Here is a 22,416-nt window from a genome sequence, read left to right as displayed (position 1 = left end):
ATCAAATAGGTGCTCAACAGCAAAGAAATATCTTCAACTTCAGTGTGATTAACACCCACCACCAGGTGAAATTCCTCCTTACCAGACGGAAAAATAAGGTGTGCACAAATTAACATGTATGTTGATCACTGCAAACGTGAATACTGCCAAACTCCACGTGAACCACCCAAAATGGTCCCTTACCGGATAATAAATGAAAGGCGCATATAAATGGACTTGGAATCCCCTTCCACCTCCTCCGTATGTTATCTACACCGGGGTGCCTTTTCAGTCAGCAGATGGAAAGCGCTGTGGTTCCACTATTGGCTCCTTCACTCTTGACCTATAGCTGGATAGGTTTGTGACCAGTGGGCCAGTAACCGGTCACACAGAGCACCGACCCAACTTTCCCGGCTAGAGCCGTGTGTACAAAGTTATATCATAACTTCGTACACACGGCTCTAGCCGATATATGTATATGTGTATGTGAAAAATGTTATACTTATCTCCTCTGTGCAGTTGTTTTTGCACAGGACAGCCTGGATCCTCCCCTTCTCGGGTTCCTCTTCTCTGCTCCTGGCCCCTCCCTCCTATGGTGTGCCCCCACAGCAAACAGCTTGCTATGGGGGCACCCGAGCTGAGCTTAAGATAAAAAAAAAACAAGAAATCTTCTATGTGCAGCAGCCCCCCTAATACTTATCTGAACCCCATCTTGATCCAGCAATGTGCATGAGTGCCTCGGCTGTTTGGGATTCTCCCTCCTGATTGGTTGAGACACAGCAGCAGATACCATTGGCTCCTGATGCTGTCAATCAGACAGTTAGCCAATCAGCGCAAAGAAGAATTACTTTTTTTCCCCCCAAATGATTTTAAAATGGATAGAACAGGGGCATACACCAGAAACCGGGCAGCGACGTACACCTGTAGCTGCCACCCTGTTGCAGTATATGTACTGTGACGGGTTGGCAAGTGGTTAATTTAATTACCAATGGTATTTGTATTATGCAGCATGAGGGGGTTAATGTATTGCCACTGGTCACTGATGCATTAGTGACCGACCAGTGGCAGTTACTTAACCCCTTTGTGCTGCATTAGTGCAACCAGTGTCAGTGTTAATGAACACTGGTTACACTGATACTGGTTGCACTAATGCCATGATTCACATACTGATAATTCACAACAGATCAAGAAAAAATGTGTAATCCTAACATGTGCGGAAAAATGGGTATAATTTATTATAACCATTTGTCAGCACTTATTGTCATATTTTAACATCTATTACTACAAAGTTATTGTTGATCTGTTGCATTATTTGCACCTTTTCTTGATACACGTTCTTGTGCAGTCTAGAGGTATATAGGAGGCTACAAATGAGAAAAGCACTCTTATTAAATGTAAAGGTTGCAATGAATAAACCACCCCTATCCCCAGTATGAATAATTAAAAAAACAATCTAAAAAACGTTCTCCCCTTTTTCCATGCAAGAAAAAGGTCTCTCTCTTTCTCTCATAATCATGGTGTTCTATTTTGAGAGAGAGAGAAGGCCTTGTTCACATTGTAAATCGGTGTGGCGCTGCAAAGTCGCCGTTGCACAGACTTGGATGGTGCCGCTGCCGGCAATAGGCTGCAATTCCGCATGTGATTTTACTTGCCAAATCGCATGTCAAATTGCCCCGATGTGAACTGGAGCTTAATGCTGTGTGCCTTGGGGACCAATCCCACTGTCCGCATGCTAAAATAATTAATTTTTAGCATGTGGGCTGGTGCCATTTATGTGCCAGCAGTAGGTGGGGGCAGTGTAAGGCACTGACTCTTCCCCCCCCCCCCTTTCACATTTTCTTTTAAATTTAAACTTTTTTTGAAATTTGCAAAGTAACATTTCATTGTTGTCTATGCACTGCAGCTGAGATGTGGTGCGGAGAAAGATGGGGACTTCCGGTGAGTTCTGTTGCATCTGATTTCCCGGGCCAGTAGCTGTTCAGGCCTCGGTCTGCTCTGTTTGTACCCTAAAGCTCTGCAGAAGACAACAATGATGTATGCACTTTTCTGCACCAAGCCTGCCAGTATTTCCTGTGTCTCTCGCTATGACTGTGCACCTCCGGCATTTGCTGTCTGTGCAGTTGGTGGGCTCTCTAGTGTAACAATCCCTTTAGAAAAGCTTTGTTATAGGCCCCTTTCACACTTGTGCAACTTGTCATGCAACTTTGGCCTGCAGAGTTGTTTTCCAATGATAACCATTCATATATACGCTTCTTAACCACTTCTGGACCAGAAGATTTCCCCCCTTAATGACCAGGCCATATTTTGCAATTCAGCACTGCGTTATTTTAAGACAATTGCGTGCTTGTGCGACGCTGTACCCAAATAAAATTGATGTCCTTTTGTCCCCACAAATAGAGCTTTCTTTTGGTGGTATTTGATCACCTCTGCAATTTTTATTTTTTGCGCTATATACAAAAAAAGAGAGACAGAAAAACATTTCACTTTCTGCTATATAACATTCCCCCCCAAAAAATTTTTAGAAATCAACATTTTTTACCATTTTAGGCCAATTTATTTTCTGCTACATATTTTTTGGTTAAAAAAAGTCGCAATAAGCGTATTTTGATTGGTTTGCCTAAAAGTAATCGCGTCTACGGGAAATATTTAGTTCATTTTTTTTTTTCTACTTCTAATGGCAGCAATCGGCGATTTTTAGCAGGACTGTGACATTATGGCGGACAGATCGGACCCCTAACCAACATTTGACACTTTTGGGGCATTATTACAGTAATCAGAGCTAAAAATATGCACTGTTACTGTAATAATGACACTGGCAGGGAAAGGGTTAACACTGTGGGTGATCAAGGGGTTAAATGTGTACCTAGGGGCGTGTTTCAAACTGTATGGAGGTTGGGCTTGTGAAATGATCATGGAGATCTGTGATCATTCCAGGGAGAAGAACGGTCAGCGGTGTTTACAACAGCTGCCCGTCCTTCTCTCTCAGTGGGGAACGTTTGTGGGTGTCAGGCGGCAATCGGAGCCGCCTGCCCTGTGCATCAGAGTCAGCCCTGCCGCCGGCGCGCGCTCACCCCCTAGCTGCAGGCGCGCGACTGATGTAGACCTACGTCGTTTCTCACAGGAGTGCCGCCCTGCCGCAGTAAATCAGCTGTGGCCGGTCCGGAAGCGGTTAAAGTTGCAGCAACGTCAGAGTAGTTAATGCATTACTTTGGTCCGACTTTCATGCAACTTGAGGGCCATAGACTTCAATGTTAACCCTCAGAAGTTGCATGAAAGTCGTACCTGAATGTTTTAAAAATCAACTTGTGTGCAACAGTTGTCCATTAAAACTGGTCAAAGTCCTATCCAAGTTGCACTCCAAAGTCAGCGCACCTTTTGGAGTTGTACAAGTGTGAAAGGGGCCTAAGTAAGTAAGTGAATGGTTTTTGTTTCAGCAGCTGTACCTGCTTTCTCTAAAGCCCCATACATACCATCAGAATATCCTACAAAAAATACCGGTTTGAAGCGATCATACGATAATCCGATCGTTCGTACACCGCTGTCATCCAAAATTTTTCAAAGAGACAAACACAAAGTTTCTCGTTCGATACCAGTTTGTACGATTTTCGTTTTAATCGGCACAGTTTTCTGAAAATACAATACAAATGTAGCAAGGTTTCTAGGCCTGTGGCCTGATGTGGGTCTGCCATTAATACCAGAATCCTCTCCAACCCATGTGAGCTGAGACCCTGGGTGTGACAACTGAAGCGGTGACAACTCCGGCATCTTTGTTTGTGATTTTTATTATAAATTAAGGGGATGGGAGAAGGGAATGAGTGGGATACTCCTCTAGGCTTGAACTAATTACATAATTGGGACTTGGATCCTGGAAAAATGCCCGTTGGCGCCTCCTTGATGCTAGCCAGCGCCAGCCAACGCTCACTGACTCTGAGAACACTGAGAACACTCTGTCCAACAGAGGAAGTGTTGGATCCCCGACCTATAGTCCAGTAGATCCAAGACTGAGAACTGTAGAACTCCTGACACTGCTTCACTGTGTAAGTCTGAATACTTTTCCCCAGCCTGGCACAGCTTGAGGTAGTATTTTGTAGAACTCCAAATAGCTAACACTGTAACTGGCACACACAATACAATTCAGGGCCCAGACTGCAGGCGCCCCCTTTACTCCTTGAACTCTTCGGGGTCCACTGACTATGTACCCCCTTTACACTTCAGGGTCCTCAACCTAGGTACCCCGTTTACAGGTAGCTGACCTTGGATCCCCGAACCTCTTCCGGAGTGGTCACCTCTGACACTAGGCAGACCCCCAGGGGCAGTCCTCAATATTCACAACCTGTGTAGGCTTTCCTGGGACTGGACCCCTCTCTCTCTCTCCGCTGGTTCTCGGCACACCGGATCCCCTCAGCTCAACTCAGCACTCTCTGGACACTCGGGCGACATTCTGAGACATCCACTTTCCTCAGACAGGAGGAGAGACAGCTGCACTCTCCATCCTGGGACTCTGCTCCCGCCAAAGACACCGTGCCACGCACTTCCCCCCCCCAAACTCATACCCACTCCCAGAATCCTTTGCAGCATAATCTGCCTTCTGGGGTAGTTACAAGCTGGGATGTCCCCTGATTGGGCTTCCCACACTGCCCTATGAGAAGCCTCTCACAGGAGCCAGTGGGGATACTTCTCCCCTCAGCAGGCACATATGGAAGCCATGACACCCTGACTAGATAAATCGCAGCCCTGCGGTTAGGCAGACAAGGCCCACTATAGTTTTATCTAGCACCTATTTGTAGGGTGCTACACAAATACATTACATCACTTCCGAATTTTTATTCTGTAATATGAGAATTTTTGTACTTAATAACCTATTCATTTTCAATATGGAGCTTAGCATCCAAAAAAAAGAAAATCATTCGTCCGATAATATCATTGTGTGCACCAAGCTTTAGGCCAGGGGTCTCCAAACTATGGCCCTTAGTTTGTTCAGGAACTACAATTCCCACCGTGCCTAGTCATGTCTGTAAATGTCAGAGTTTTGCAATGCCTCGTGGGAAGTGTAGTTCTGCAACAGCTGGAGGGCCGTAGTTTGGAGATCCCCGTAGATCATGCAATTTTCTTTCCTTTTGACTGCAGGTTGAAGGAAAGAAAAAAGCTGGAGTCCCATATAAACATGTGGCAAAGAAGCTCAAGGATCTCTGTGCATTTTTAAGCTTCATGTTTTGTTATGCATTCTTCCATGTAATGTGTGATTTTTATTTATTTATTTTTTTTTATGTGCATTCACGCGCTACATGAGGGTAAATGAAGCCTTGGGTTTATTTTGGCCTGAAGAATCTATAATTGCACTCCTAGCATCAGAGGAAACCATTCCTGTTACACCATCCCCTTATAAGAACAAGTTGCAGCCCTGACTTGCCCTTTCCTCTGGGAGGAACCCCCCGGACAAGGAACACCGCCCTAGCCTGGATTTACTTAATGACCTAATCTCTTTGTGGGCCCGGGGTGTGGCGTGTGTACTCACTCTGGTGCTCACAGCTATTTCTGTGCACAGATTTTTCCTCTTATTAAACACTTAATAAGACATTTATCCTATTTGCGTGGCCTAGAGCCATGATACCATAGGAATGTGACCGCCACTTCCTAAAAATATCGAGGTTTAGTTCCAGTAGGGCTTTCTGTCATAGGACTTAAAGGGAATCTCCAGGCAAAATACTTGGCTGCTGCTATACATATGTCACCGTACCTGCCAAAGATCTTCATCCTTTTCAACCACTCCTGTGATTCAGGTGCGCGTGTTGGTAAATTGACTTCACTTAGGCCTCTTGCACACTGCAGCTTGAAAAGGCTCACTACAGCCTTTTTTTTTTTTTTCTTACTAAGCTAAAATACAGCCAATAATGAGCAAAAAATAATTAATAATAATAATAAAAGAGCAAAAAAAAAGAAAAAATACAGCCAAATACAACAGTTGCAATGTGCCTATGCATACAGGCGCGTGAACAAGCACCATGCAGTCTTCAGTAAAAACAAAACAGAAAAATCTGCATTTTCGGTCAGTCTTTTATGCCTAATTGAGCACAAATGAGTGCAAACGGTCATTTACATGCACAAAACAAGAACATGAAATTACATTTCCGTGCATTTGCACAAAAATGCGTGCGAAATTGTGCAAACGCATATGCGTGAAAATATGTGCAATTACATTAAAAAAATGATGAAATAGTAGATGCTTAAGCAGGAGTATCGTGTGCAAGAGGCCTTGAAAGTGGTTCTAAAGCCTAAAGCCCCGTACACACGTACCGATCGTCGGCGAACGATCGGCCGTCTTTTGTCCCTGGGCTGTCGGTGTCTGTTGAAAAGTGCAAAGACAGCACAAAGAATTTTGTCCGCCGACTACAGCCGACTGCAGAAGTGATGTCATGTAATGGTTAACTTTCCCTGTGTTTTTTCTTTTCTGAGCATGCCCAGTCTTGCAAATCTGCGGTCTGTCGGCCGAATTCTGTACTGACTGGCAAACAATCGGCCGCTCTGGTGTCGGCATACAAAAATTTTAATGCTTGCATGACAGATTCTTGTCGGCAGAATGTGCGCTGACGACTGTCGGAGGCATCATACTAACAAGCCTACAATCGGCAGATCGGTCGTCGGCCGACGCTTGTCTGCCGACGATCGGTACGTGTGTACGGGCCTTAAGGCTTTATTTACACGGGACGTTTGAAAAGCTCTCCTGAATGCAAGTAACCAACAGTTGAAAACGTCTGTCTTGCCGCGTTTACATGTGCGTTTACGTTTAGATGCGTTTTTTAAATTGCAAAATGGTCAGAAATGTATCCCCATTGGAAACACCTATAGGCAAAATGCTTACCCACATGGAAGAAAAATATATTTAAAATATATTTTAAAAAAACATTTTTTATTTTTCCCCAAATATATTGGAAATATATTTGAAATGCTACAATTTTGGCCATATTCAATATATTTCTAAAAATGTTTTCCCTAAATATATTGGAAATATATTTTTCTTCCATATGGGTATAAACGCGAGGTACCGCGTATGCGCGCCGTTTACAAGCATTTGGAGTTTCAAATGCCAATAAACTTCTCTCTGAACGCATTTTTTTGCTTTAAAAAATGTCAGTAAATTCAACTGCTTCTAAACTACTATAAACGACTCGGTGTACATGGACAGATAAGATAACATAGAGGAGAGTTCAGGGGCTGCTGGGAAAAAAATGCCCAACTGCTCCTAAACATCCGTTTATCAGCAGCAGTGTACATGAGGCCTAAGGTTTTTCACCTTAATCATAGGGCTGTGCACCCCAAAGCTCAAACACACAGGCCTTTCTCTGCAGCCTCAGCTGCACGGCCGTAGTATATATGCGGTGGGCAGTCTGGAAGTTAAGGGAATCCCTTGGGCCCCCTTAGATCACCAAAACGAATGTCCCCAGTGGAAGATTTCCTCTCTTACTTTTCTAATGGGGCCACAGACACGTGTGCTAATCCCTCTCCACCCTATCCAAAACTATTAAAAAAAAAAAAAAAAAGGCTATTAAACTTTCAGATTAAAAAATGTGCAGCAACGATCCTCATTCTCCATATAGAACACCCCTTTCTAAGCCGCCCTCCTGCAGTGTAATGGATCAAAGTCCTAATTTCTTATATGAGCAATGTTCATTTCCCAGCCCGGGGACCAGATATTTTCCCGCCTCCATTATCTTTGTGTGCGCTGGTCCTCTCACCGCCCCTATCAGGTTTCCTGCCTCTGGAGCCTATGAGAGGGGACCTGACCGCTGGAGGTGTGGCCTGCACTACATTTCCCATGATGCTTCACTACAATGCAGAGGGCACGAGCATCATGGGAAATGTAGTTCCAAAACATCTGGGGTGCCAAGGTTCGCCATCACTGGTCTATAATAAAGTATGTAAAAAAAAAAAAAAACGATTGACCAGGGTTAACTGGTTCAATAGAATGCTATAAAGTTGCTGTGCCTTGTAGCTGTGTCTTCTAACTGCAGGTCCATCAGACCGGATGGGTCTGGCTATAAACTGGACTTTTTGCAGTTTCTACTCACATGAGACACCAGCATTCCTTAAAAAAAAACTATGATTGGATTTGGTGAATGCCGATATGTTCCCTATTGGATCACGTGAAGTATAAACTTTAATTATACTTAGATTTGCCTTCTCTCTGTTAAAGAATTCTGTTAAAATGCATTCTTTATCGTTCATTGTCAATTTTACTATACATGTAGAGGTTTATGATTTTGTATTTCCCCTTAACTACCTGCTGTACATCTTATATGACATTTTTGTGTATGACTTTCCCTGTCCTCTGCACAGGTATGCTGAGTATAAAATAAACTATGACCATAGGCATGCTCAGGGGGTGTGTCGGGTGTGCCTGGGCACACTCTAATCACTCTGTGTGGTGCAGATTCTCCCTACTTATAGTAAAGGGAGGATGACCAGCGCTATGGACTAAAGATATATGAGGGGACAAATAGATAAGTAAATAGAAGGTGTGAGCTGCCACCAATCAACCCTTAAGTGCAAGGGTGAAAGTGAAATATATTATGTGGCGATTGGTATCGGCGCTACCTTACAATATAAAACGTGACTTCCCCAAAGTGTAGGTGAAAAAATATATATATAAGGGTGTCAACAGAAAATGTTTTTTTGTGAGTAAATTAAATGAAATAAACAATCCGTGTGTTTATTGAATTTCAAATAAAAAACAAATATAGTGATACATGTGCAATATACATATCGAAATGGTGGAAAAAAAGGAAATTATTGGGGGGGGGGGGGGAAGGGGGGTGTTCCCACAACCACAAGTGTTATATCAGGTATATACTTTTTCTGATATAATTGTGCCACACAAGTATTGAAAATAAACAGGTGCTACTGTGCAGAGTTCGAAATGACCACAACCACAAGTGTTATATCAGGACTTTCCCTGATATATGTGCCACACATGTGCTAGAAATAAGCAAAAGCTGCTGTGCAGAGTCCAAAGTGTCCACTAGGTGGCGTCTACGACAAAAAACCATTTTCTGTTGACACCCTTATATATATTTTTTCACCTACACTTTGGGGAAGTCACGTTTTATATTGTAAGGTAGCGCCGATACCAATCGCCACATAATATATTTCAGATTCTCCCTACTGCCCAGGCTTCCCCCATCTTGCTGTGCTGCTGGCTTCCTTCCCCCTCCCCCTGGCTGCTGTGGGGGATGTTTCAGGATGGAGAGTGGGGGAAGGGGCTTATCAATATGTCCTTTACCTGCCCCTGCCTTTTCTAAATGATCACCATGAACACAATCCCTTGCTGTGTTCAATCATAACTGAAGCATAGTAAACTATGTTTACTATGCTTCAGTTTGTGAATGAACAGGAAGCCGCTCAGCACAGAGCAATTCCCATTAATTTACTGTCCAGTTCATCTGAGGCTTGCGAGAAAGGCATGCGTGTTTGAGCTTTTGAGTGCACAGTTGCACACCCTAATGCACATGTGTCAAACACAAGGCCCGGGGGCTGAATCCGGCCCTCCGTGCCTATTTATGTGGCCCTTGAACCTCTCCTGCAGGTGCTGAATCTGTCTTTCCAAGCCATTTCATGTGGCCCTTGCACCTAACCTGCAGGTGCTGCACTCCCGGGCCGAATCGGGCCCTTAATGCCCTTTCATGTGGCCCTTGCACCGCTCCTGCAGGTGCTGCACCCCTGAGCCAAATGCGGCCCACCATGGCTATTTCATGTGGCCCTTGGACCTCTCCTGCAGGTGCTGCATTCCCTCATTTCTGCCCCAATCTTGTCTCTGCAGATGGCAGTAGAGAGGACAGAACTCCTCTGCCACATCCTATGCTTCCCCGTGCAGCCATAACACCCCTTCTTCTTCGCCTCCCCTAGTCTCAGCATTTAGCAGAATCCAGCAGCTGACTGCAGCCCTCCTGTGGTCCTCCTCCAGACCCTGCAGTATCTGCTTCCCAGCATCTCCCCTGGCTTCTTCCCAGCAGTAGCAAATGGTAAGGGGGATGCACTGTGATATAAGGGAGGGTGGGGGGCTCTTGACTTTGGATTGTAGTGGGGTACAGATGGAACCGGCTCTCTGAGGCTGACCATAATGCTGATGCAGCCCGCGATGAAATTGAGTTTGACACCCCTGCCCCAATGCAATAGGCTGAGCACACCTATGACTATTTTTATCTTGTTCATTATTGTTTTGTTTGTGCATGATAATCCTTAGCAGTATCAGGGCTGTTGCATATTGCACAGATCCAGATATATGATCCAGGCTACTTGTACAGGAGAATCTATTAACTAACTTGTGTTTTCTGAAGATGTGATTGTGAAAGTGAATGGCTTGATGTAAATAATCACATCTATTTATAGTCCTGTTCTGTTGTATAAATGTTCTTTCACACGAGCGGTGAGCCCGGCGGACTGTTTTGATCAGCAAGATTCGATCCGCTGATCCCCACTGAGCAGGCGGATGACAGCTCCGTCTCCGCTTACTTTGCAGGGATGGAGCTGTCAGATCCCTGCTCTCCTCTATGGGGAGATTGGATGAGAACGGACCGCCTGTCTGTTTTAATCCAATCCATTCCTCCAGACAGATGGAAAATAGGGTTTCCATCCGTCCGGATTTTATGGACAGGATCGGATAGCAGCGGGTGTCAGCGGAGATGTCACCGCTGACAGCCGCTGCCCCATAGGGATGCATGGAGCATCCGATCAGGTCCGCCTGAAAAACTGACGAGTACCAGATCAGAAAGCCGTGTGAAAGGGGCCTTATTCATTTATGAGCCAGTTTATTGAACAGGGGTAGAATTTTAAAATATCTTAAAAATCCCTGTTGAGATGACAGTACTTTTGATGACTAACAGTATGTAATGTATAACCCAACATACAGAGTGTAGCAGTGTGTAACACACAGCACAGTGTACATTGTATCATTGAATATATGCAGAGCTGAGGTTTGCTTCAAAGCCATTACTGCCCTTTGCCCTTTCAGGCCCGGGTAGCTTGTACTTTTTCTCTTCTTGCTCCTTTTTACAGTCCTATTTGTACCCTTTAGTGCCGGTTCACATTGGTGCGATGCGGGAACCCTGCGAATCCAATGTGGGTTCCCACATCACACCCAACTCGCAGGCAGATCACACTGCCATATAGGAACCGCTGGGGGGTGTCAATACAAAGTTAACGACTCCCCCCCCCCCCCCCCCCCAGATTAGTTTGCATATCGCAGTGCGAACTGTCAGTTCAGACAGGAATCAGATTGCATAGGTGTGAACACTTATGCGATCTGATTCTGGTGCGGACCAAAAAAGGGTCCTGTGCAACTTTGGTCCAAATGCGATGCAAATTCGGCCATGCGATCTGTATGGCTGAATTTGCATCACACAGACATTGCATATGTTTGAACCGGCACTTGAAACGGAAACCCATCCGATTCCCCCATAGAGATGCATGGGGACCTGACAGCCGTGTCTCTGCACACAGCACGGAGACACAGCTGTCATCATCCTGCTCAGCGGGGGATCAGCTGATCGATCCCCCGCCGAGAAAAGCTGAGTCCGCCTGACAGACTTCCTGTGTGAAAGGGGCCTTAGTGGTTGCTGTGTGTGTTTCCTTTAGAAGGGTTTACACCCCAGTGTTGTGCACGTCTTAACTTCCGAATCAGAGTACTTTAGATTTCCACCACAAGACAGCAGGTCCCATGATAGATGATCATTCTTTTTTTTTTTTTTTGTCAAAACAGTTGATGCTGTTTAAAATACTGAATTATAAAGTATAATAAATTGTGCTGGAGCAAGAACTGAAAATATACCAACAATGATGATAAATCCACCACCACCTGCTTCCAAGTATAGAGAAGCAGCTGCTGTCAATCATTGCGGTGGTGGTGTTGAGAGTTCTTTCTTCTAAGGCCCTTTTCACACAGGCGGACTGTTCAGATCTGCCTGTCCGTTTTTTTTGGCGGATCTGAACGGTCACCCCATGCATCCCTATGGGGCATCGGATTTCAGCAGAGATATGTCCGCTGACATCCGATCCGTCAAATCTGGACAGATGGAAACCCTATTTTCCATCCTTCCAGCGGATCGGATGAGAAAAGACAGACAGTCAGTTCCCATCCGATTCCCCCATAGAGATGCATGGGGACCTGACAGCTGTGTCTCCACACACAGCACAGGGACACAGCTGTCATTCTCCTGCTCAGCGGGGGATCGGTGGATCGATCCCCCCGCTGAGAAAAACGTAATCCGTCCGGCTGACTCCCTAGTGTATAAGAGCCCTTATAGACTGCACCTGAGGTTGGACATGTCCGCACTCACTATAAGAAAATCGGGCGAACATTTTTGTCCAAAGAATTTTCATATGATTTTCGTATAGTGTGTACAGAACTTTCTACAGCCGATTCTTCGTACAAAAGGGACATAGCGCCCCATCCTTGGTGTCAGTGGGAGGAATGGCGTCCCATCCTTGGTGTCAGTGGGAGGAATAGCGCCCCATCCTTGGTGTCAGTGGGAGGAATAGCGCCCCATCCTTGGTGTCAGTGGGAGGAATAGCGCCCCATCCTTGGTGTCAGTGGGAGGAATAGCGCCCCATCCTTGGTGTCAGTGGGAGGAATAGCGCCCCATCCTTGGTGTCAGTGGGAGGAATAGCGCCCCATCCTTGGTGTCAGTGGGAGGAATAGCGTCCCATCCTTGGTGTCAGTGGGAGGAATAGCGCCCCATCCTTGGTGTCAGTGGGAGGAATAGCGCCCCATCCTTGGTGTCAGTGGGAGGAATAGCGCCCCATCCTTGGTGTCAGTGGGAGGAATAGCGCCCCATCCTTGGTGTCAGTGGGAGGAATAGCGCCCCATCCTTGGTGTCAGTGGGAGGAATAGCGCCCCATCCTTGGTGTCAGTGGGAGGAATAGCGCCCCATCCTTGGTGTCAGTGGGAGGAATAGCGCCCCATCCTTGGTGTCAGTGGGAGGAATAGCGACCCTAGGGCCAGATAAAGGCATGCAAAGAGCCACATCTGGCCCTTTGGTCACAGTTTGGAGACCCCTGCCCTAGATGCTCTTGGTTTAATCTTTGGGATGGTTATGAAAAATAGAAAAAAGAACAAATGTATCAAATTGGATAAGGGTAAATAAGCAAACTTCTAAGAGCCGGTTCACACTGCCAGGACTTGTCAGGCGACTTGGTCTCGCTGTATTATAGGCATTCACAACATGATAAATATAGGGATTAGCCACACTGATCTGAATTTCGGCTAAATAAAATGGCTAAATAAAACCTTTCCGTTTTTTCCTGGTGTTTTTTTTTTTTTTTGCCCCTCTATAGTTTTTGATTCCAGGTTTTCTATAGTTTGCTTCCATTTTGTTTTCTTAATTTTTCTATAGTTTTAGTATTTTTATAATCTTTTCACCTCTTTCGTAGTTTCTTTCCACTTTTTCTGGCTTTGCTTTATTGTCACAGTACTATTTGTCATTCTCTGCTCCAGTCACACAATCTTCTTGTACAAACAATTCTATGTCCCCGCGGCCTCTCGCTCCTGCATACGCACTTCTAGGTCTCCGTCAGACTGCAGAGATGGGTGTGACACACGAGGTGTCTTAGGAATTTGCCATATCTTGAGTGCCAAGCGTGGGAGATGAAGGAGCAGCTCACCTTCCTATCTACTTCTCTACTGTCCTCCCACTTTCTCTATCCCTTCCTCCACCCAACTCTCGATACTTCTCCCTCTTGGTAATTCTTCCTATTATTTGGCTCTTCTGTCTTTCACTGTATTTGGCACTGTTCCTGTATCACCCCTCCCTTTCACTCTGAGTCTCCTGTACTAATAGTTGCACAACGTGTTCATTGTTAATGTTTAACTTGGATGCCTGGTATGGTGCGTGCCCAAATATGTGTCTGGCTTTAGAGAGTGATGGGCTATCTTCTTTGGAAGCCCAATGAAGTGCTGGCATCCTTCCATGCCACAGTCTTACCTGGGAGCTGAAGTTCGGTAGAGGATTCTGGGGTTTTTGGTTGCAAGACGGGGAACCATGTTCCCATGGAGCAGACCTTGCGTGCTTTCTAAAGCGGTTGTAGGAATTATGTGTTAATGCCTTCAATTGCTTTTCTACAGAATGACGGTGCCACCTGTTTAGACATAACTCAGGGGCACCATCTATTTTCTGGACCGAGAGGACAGTCCTGAAAATCCTGGTGTCGGTGCAGTTTTTGGCAGTGTTCACAGATGTTTGACACAGATCGGCGTCCTGCTGCATCCTCTTACTTTGTAATTTCTACAAAGATAGCGTGGCCATACACAGAAAAAAAATTCCCCGGTTCCTGATTGCCCTGGCCATGTTGGCACTCTCCTGCCCAACATCCTTCAATCTGAAATTTGAAGGAGCTCGGTGGAAAGTTGACGGCCAAACATTGTCTGCATCCAGTTAGATGCAGATTTTGTGCAGGTATTCTGCAGATGCCAGCTGTCAGAATACAATAGCCCGCAGGGGAGATTCCTTCCATGCAAGGGAGGGGAGACCAGACTGAGACCGTAAAAATAAAGAATAAAATCCACTAAACTCTATATGATCCTATCAGCTAAAAATCTGTTACTGTCAAGTCAATTCTTGTGTGTGAATAATTGCCAGGATCTATTTTTTTCTTTAAGATATTATGAATATGAATTGGCTGTTGACGTTTCTGATGACACTCCTTTTTCCTTTCCCTTTTGTTCCCTATTAGGCTGGCAGTGATGGACAGCGCATTGGAAACTGCCCCTTTTCCCAGCGCCTCTTCATGGTCCTTTGGCTAAAAGGAGTCACATTTAATGTCACTACAGTTGACATGAAAAGGTGAGTAGTCCTGCAGGTGAGGGGGGGCTCAAGGCAATCTGCTTTATGAATGCAGTCTTTGTTTCACAAATAAGCATTTAATCCATGACAAAGAATTCCCAGAGCATTAGGAGTTAGCTAAAGGGTAACATATTTCGCAAATCTTTCTTGAGACCTATTTTGTGAAACGTTGGACAGAGCTGTCTGATAAAGGAGTCACTGCTTTGGCTTATGCAATGTGTTAAAGCAGAACAAAGGTCCGGAAATGGAGCAGCGAATATCAGCAGTGTCATGTCCGCTGACATCCGCTGCTCTCCGATCCGATCCTGTCCATGAAATCCAGACGGATGGAAACCCTATTTTCCATCCGCCTGGAGTATAGGATGGGATGAAAACAGACAGGCGGTCTCTGCAGAGTAAGCGGAGACGGAGCTGTCATCCGCCTGCTCAGCGGGGATCAGCATATCGATCCCCACTGAGCAAAACGGAGTCTGCCATGTGGAAAGCCCATGTGAAAGGACCCTTGGATGCAGAGAATCGAGTCATGTGCTGGGGATGGTATACCTACGGTGTTTGTAAGAAAATCATCATCACATTCGCATCTGGATCGCAACGCATAGATGTGAACGACCGTCACAATGAAAAAAAATGTATTTTGTAAATGCATGCGATTGGAGACTATTTAGAACGCATCGCATTCGCAGTACAAGTGCATAAGTGTGAACCGGCACTTAAACTCTTTTTGTAGAGCCTGTTAACACCAGCCTGCATGCTAAAATGCACTCATCCAGTTGTGTGTTGTGTTTTTTATGTTTTTATATGCATTGAAGCATCACAAAATAACTTAATTCACAGGACCAATCAGCATGCAGGGATCATACAGCCCTGTGGGCGAAGCCTCACGTGACCCCGTTGATTTAAAGAACTGACAGCTAGTATGGGAAGCTTCTCCTCAAACTGCTGTCACGGGGGTGGGGCTGCATTGGAAGCAGCATTGGAAACGTGTTACATGTTCCACCCTAAAATGGGTGAAACATGTAATGTTCCCAGAGGTGAACTTGTCCTTTTTGATGGTTTCTAAAAATTCTTGCTTTAGTCTCTAATTTAAAATATCTGTATAGAAGGATAGCCCCATTTGCTCATTGCATGATAAGGATCTGCTTTTTGCTTTGCAGTGCTATACAATAGTAGTAAAAAGGTATAGAACCCCGCGCTAATGGTCTATCTGGATAAAAAGTATGTGCAAAGTAAATAGGTAAAAAAGTGTAAATGGTGTAATGAGTATAAATGTGGTAAAAAATGTATATATAGGCTGCAGCCTCCCTAAATTACAGTCCAAGGGACTATAAGTATATGATATAGAAAAGGTAGGGTCGTGGCGCTGCCTAATTTTGAAAAGTGCTAAATATAAAGTGCAACAAGATAGTGTCCAAAACTCGGTATGCAAAGGTGATTACCTTTATAAAGTGATATGTGCATGTAAATATTAACCACTTTACCACTAAAGCATTTTGCTGTCTTACGTCTGGGCCATTTTTTGCGATTCGGCGCTGTGCGAATTTAACTGACAATTGCGCGGTCATGCGACGCTGTACCCAAACTAAATTTACGTCCTTTTTTTCCCCACAAACAGAGCTTTCTTTTGGTGGTGTTTGATCACCTGTGCGATTTTTACTTTTTGCGCTATAAACAAAAAAAGAGCGTTTATGTTGAAAAAATAACAATATTTTTAACATTTTTTTATATGAAATTCCCCCCCCCAAAAAAAAATGTAAAAACCAATTTTTTTTTACATTTTTGGCCAATTTGTTTTCTGCTACCTATGTTTGGTAAAAAAAAATCGCAATAAGCGTATTTTGATTGGTTTGCGCAAAAGTTATTGCGTTTACTAACTAAGGGAAAGATTTATGTCATTTTTGGTGTTTTTTTTTTTTTTAACGCGTAATGGCGGCGATCTGCGATTTTTTTTTTTTTTTTTTTTTTTTTTTTTTTGCGGGACTGCGACATTGCGGCGGACAGATCGGACCCTTGACTGACATTTTTTACACTTTTGGGGGTACCAGTGACATTACTGCAGTAATCAGTGCTATAAATATACACTGTTACTGTAAAAATGACACTGGCAGGGAAGGGGTTAATTTTATTGGAGAGGGAGGGGTTAATGTATGCCTGGTGCTTACTAACGTGTGGGGGGGGAGGTGACTGAGTGAGCCAGGGACAGATCGGATGTTCAGCTATGCTGAACACTCCGATCTGTCACTCCCTGTCACTTAGGAGATCCGCCCGCTCTGTTTACACAGGCGGGCGGATCTCCAAACTGGATTCCCCGACGATCGGGGCAGAGCAGCGGCGATCGCCGCCGCTCCTCCCCTGGCCCGACTCCCGCTGTGAATGAAAATAGCGGGAGCCCGCCTCCGGCGGCGCGCGAGCGCCGCCTACAGGGGAGGAGTCTAGCGACGTCGGTCTACGTCGCTAGACGATAACGAGCCACTGTGCCGCAGTAGCAGCACAGTGGCTAGTGCTAAAGCGGTTAATAAATAATGTGATACAATATAAATTAAAAATAAATAGATGCCAGACACAAAAACTGTAATGGATATAAATGTATCGTAAATACTGTGAAGTGAACCGACGCTGCTGAGGACGTATCTATTACGAAACGCGTACAGCGTGTCGCGTCACTTCCGGTTTCTCACGATCGAGACTGAGGCTTGGACCGCATAGCGCTCCACACATACGATTGTATGCTCGCTTTTTCTCCTTTAATGCGAGTACCTCTCTATCTTTGCTACATTAAATTTCCCTTACGGTATCACACTATGTGCCTTGTCTATTATTCCCTGGTATATAAATACGAGTGACATCCCGAGGACATCCCGGACCACTACCTACAGATAGGAACCCAGTAGATCCCGACCATCACCCCAAGGGACCCTTCCACATAGGACCTCTGAGACCATTCCCAGGACACTCCATTCGGGAATAGGTGGAGATATCAGGAGTCTCTGGTCGCCCGGATTTATATACACACCCGCGATATACCCCTGTGCTGGGTGGGTGTTTCTGGTGAGTGAGTCTTTTTACCAGAAAGATCACCCAACACCTCCCTGTCCATCACGGGGTCACTCCCTATAGCTATCACCAGAGTGTGGTCACCTACTATCACCTATTATCTACTTTGGAACTTTATACCCTGCATATGATCACTGCATGTGGCATATAGACACCTAGTACCTATATTGGACTCTGTGTATATACTTATGGCATTTTATATTATATTTTGTTGGCACTTTTTTGTTACCTCCATACCACAGTGTGTGGTATAGTGGGGGATTCTATATGCACTAAGAGCACTTTCTGATATGCACGATTAAGTATTTATAGAATTGATGATTTATATCCGTTACAGTTTGTGTCTGGCATCTATTTATTTTTAATTTAGATTGTATCACATTATTTATTAATATTTACATGCACGTATCACTTTATAAGGTAATCACCTTTGCATACTGAGTTTTGGACACTATCTTGTTGCACTTTATATTTAGCACTTTTCAAAATTAGGCAGCGCCACCACCCTACCTTTTCTATATCTTATACAATAGTAGTGCTTTACTGCCACAATGCAAGACTGGCCCGCTTTTCATTAAAAACCATGCACTCCCTGTGTGGGAGACATCTTAGCTCAACAGTTAATTGAGAGTGACAATGGATTAGATCCACTGATCTGCTCAGAGCTACCTCCTAGGTTTTTTTTTTTCAAAGTTTTATTGACCATTTTGAGTACAGTACAAAAAATGGGGGATTGGGACCCTGCAATTCATTATGATTCAACCAAGCCTCTGCTTAGGGAGGGTGGATAGATCCTACAGGAGAAAGAATTACACAAAAATATGACCTACTTGTCAAGCAGTAGATCATCTCCTACTGTAGTTAAAGTGTTACTAAACCCACAACAGTAAAATCAGTCTGTATATGCAGTAAAGCATGCTTGTTATACTCACTGTGGAATCTAAGGGGTTAATCCTCTGCATTGTGTAAAGACTGTTTGATCTTGTCCTCTCTGATCCTCCCCTTCTTCCACTGACTCCAAAACAGGTCCAGATAAGACAGAGTTACTGGAGTCAGGCTGCACATGCTCAGTATGGTGTATATTTCTAAAGCGTGTTTTTTTATTTTTTATTCTTGGGAGGGTGCATGTGATCAGCACAGGACCAATCAGCATTGTCCAGACAGAGGGTCAGGGGTCCTGCACCCTGATAGGACAATCGTGGGAAAATGAAAACTCCTACAAGCTTTATGCCCCTTTCACACACGAAGTCCGTTCAGATCAGCCTGTCAGTTTTTTTGACGGATCTGAAGGGACGCCCCATGCATCTCTATGGGGCACCGGATGTCAGCGGAGACATGTCCGCTGACATCCGATCTGATCCGTCAAAACTGGATGGATGGAAACCCTTCTTTTCCATATGTCTGGCGGATTGGATCGGATGAGAGCGGACAGACGATCCGTTCCCATCTGGGACCTGACAGCTGTCTCCCCGCACACAGCGCAGAGACACAGCTGTCATCCTCCTGCTCAGCGTGGGATTGGCGGATCGGATCGGATGAGAGCGGACAGACGGTCCACACACAGCGAAGAGACACAGCTGTCCTCCTCCTGCTCAGCGTGGGATTGGCGGATCGGATGAGAGCGGACAGACGGTCCACACACAGCGCAGAGACACAGCTGTCATCCTCCTGCTCAGCGTGGGATTGGTGGATCGGATGAGAGCGGAAAGACGGTCCGCACACAGCGCAGAGACACAGCGGTCATCCTCCTGCTCAGCGTGGGATTGGTGGATCGGATCGGATGAGAGCGGAAAGACGGTCCGCACACAGCGCAGAGACACAGCTGTCATCCTCCTGCTCAGCGTGGGATTGGCGGATCAATCCCCCTCTGAGAAAAATGGAGTCTGCCTGACGGACTCCGTGTGTAAAAGGGGCCTTAACCAGGCACTGATAGAAGTCACAAGACTGCTATTTACTGCTGATGAAAAAAGATATTTAGCAGTTTATATTTACTAAAATGATTGCATGTCCATGTTCTGTGTACTGTGGGAGAACAGATATGGTGAATGCAGGGTCCTGGGTTTAGTAACACTTTAGGTATAGTTGAACAATTACCATACAAACATAAGTAAGTAGCAAAAGGAATGAAAAATAAGGAAATTAAATGAAGCAAAGGAACAGTGTGGAGAGCTCCCTCTAATTTTTATTTACACATCTCTATTTTTAATACATTAAAAAATATGGAATAAGAAGCTTGTGTGTGTAAAAATCTTCTACAATGTCAGTCTAAAACCCATACACACGATAAGAAATTCGGAAGGAAAATTTCGTCCAACGACCGATCTGCCGATTTTTTTCGGATTGTTAGTATGGTGCTTTCGACAGCTGACTCCGACTTTTCGGCTGACAAAATCCTGATGTGCAGGCTATAAAATTTTTGTCCTCCGTCAACACACGTCTGATTTTCGTCTCATTAGTATAGTTTTCGACGGGGAAAAATCTTATGAGCAGGACTAGGCATGCTCAGAGATGAAAGAACACATAGAAAGCAATCCAACACATGACATCACTTCTGAAGTAGAATTCTGTCGTACGGGAAAATTCGTATGAAAATAACCTCTTCACTTTCCACATCAGACTAGCATGCAACAAAAAACGGACGACAGATCGTTCAATAATCTGATCGTGTGTACGGGGCTTTAGATGAACACTGCAATAATGGGTCCAAATCTGTACTCGCTGGACATGCACTATTCTTTCCTTTTTAATTGCATGTGTTTGTCATCCAGACTATTGGGGAACTGTGTAGAACAGGGACAATATGAAAAGCAGAAAAATGTGACTGGTCTTTGTGAATGTCTCTGCACGTGATCTGGGTATGGACGGTGGCAGCATGCCATATGGCAGAGCCATTCATTCATTCTCTGAAACTGTTTGCATTGTTTCCAAAGTTCTCCCACAAGAGGCACAGAGCAGGGGTAGAGCCAACCTGGGAAATATGACCTGTAGTAAATTCCTTGTGACAGATGCAGGCAGCCAATCTGTGACTTGCTCTGATGGACTTTTAGTGCACCATTGTCTTAGTGGGCCACATCTTGCCTGTAAATGGGTGACATCATATAGGGGTATCATTTTTAGTTTTTGATCCAGCAAAATTTAGGAAGGTTTGACCCGGGACAAGAATGCACATCAGACGTTCTAATAATTGCTTTTACTTCACTTGCTGCATGCTTGTTCTTGGTCAGTTGTTCAAAGTATTGATTTACCACAGTAAAGCCTAGTATACAGCCAGCAGGTTGAACACAAATAAACTGTCAGCTCCGGTCAGAGCTGCTGTACTAACTATCTGAAGTTGGTAAAGCAACTTCTCCCGCTGAGCTGCTGCATTCTGACAGGGCGTCTCCCCCTCTCCTGCCAAAACATTCTGAATATCGCTCTCTGCCATTGACTGAGAGCGCTGATTGGAAACTGGTGGGTTGCTGGTTTTCCAGCGGCTTCTGTCGGACCAGCTGGCATTCACACGGTCCGAATGTCAGAGGTTTTTTTTTTTTTTTTTTTCTTTAACCAGCCGATGTGGCCCGGCATTTAGCCCGTGTGTATGGGGCTTACATCTATTTACTCAGCTCAACAAAAAAAGTACTAAGCAGACAGCTGTCACAGTTAAAGCAGAACTAAAATGGTGAATACCTGCCTGTCCAATGGTCCTGCGCTGGCATCATTTTCTGAGTGCCGGTCTTTGGGCCTCTTCATTGGCCAGTGGGGGGTGACATCACTCCAGCACAGTGTTTCTCAACTCCAGTCCTCAGGGCACACTAGCAGGTCAGATTTTAAGTATTACCTTGGGGAGATGCAGACTAGAGTAATGCAATCACTGAGCAGCAAATGAGATCACCTGTGATGTAATTCAGTTTTCTTGTAAACCTGACCTGTTAGTGGATCCTGAGGACCGGAGTTGAGAAACACTGCTCCAGCACATGTCATCCTGGCACTCAGAGACTGGCACTGTAAGGGCATCCCCAAACAGAAAGTAGAGGAGTGCAAGGTCTCTAACATCCACCAGCTCCGTGATGTCATCATGGAGGAGTGGAAGAGGACTCCAATGGCAACCTGTGAAGCTCTGGTGAACTCCATGCCCAAGAGGGTTAAGGCAGTGCTGGAAAATAATGGTGGCCACACAAAATTTGGGCCCAATTTGGAAATTTTCACTTAGGGGTGTACTCACTTTTGTTGCCAGCGGTTTAGACAGTTATTTTGAGGGGACAGCAAATTTACACTGTTAGGGCTCTTTCACAGGGGCGGTGCACCTGACGGAGCCCGTTCTGCTCAGTGGGGGATCGATCCGCCGATCCCCGCTGAGCAAGCGGATGACAGCTCTATCTTCACTATATGTGCAGAGATGAAGCTGTGAGATCCCCGCTGTCCTCTATGGGGAGATCAGATGAGAACGGACCGCCTGTCCATTTTCATCCTATCCTTCCGTTCCTCCAGACGGATGTAAAATAGGGTTTCCGTCCATCCGGATTTCATGGACCGGATCGGAATCGGATAGCAGCGGGTGTCAGCGGAGATGTCTGCG

At 45.1% G+C, this 22,416-nt stretch overlaps 1 protein-coding gene across 1 annotated transcript in view; it reads left to right on the top strand.

The window, feature by feature from the left end:
• CLIC1 (chloride intracellular channel 1) overlaps positions 1 to 22,416 on the top strand; it is a 68,999-nt gene that overhangs the window by 34,061 nt on the left and 12,522 nt on the right. The window contains exon 2 of the mRNA XM_082264440.1: positions 14,701 to 14,810. Within this exon, the coding sequence (XP_082120566.1) occupies positions 14,701 to 14,810 (110 nt within the window). The remainder of the gene's footprint in view (positions 1 to 14,700; positions 14,811 to 22,416) is intronic.

The sequence above is a fragment of the Pelophylax lessonae genome (genome assembly GCF_965119305.1).
Source record: "Pelophylax lessonae genome assembly, chromosome: 7".
Taxonomy (NCBI): domain Eukaryota; kingdom Metazoa; phylum Chordata; class Amphibia; order Anura; family Ranidae; genus Pelophylax; species Pelophylax lessonae.
Note: the sequence above shows the minus strand (reverse complement) of the source record. Positions and strands in the feature narration are given on the sequence as shown.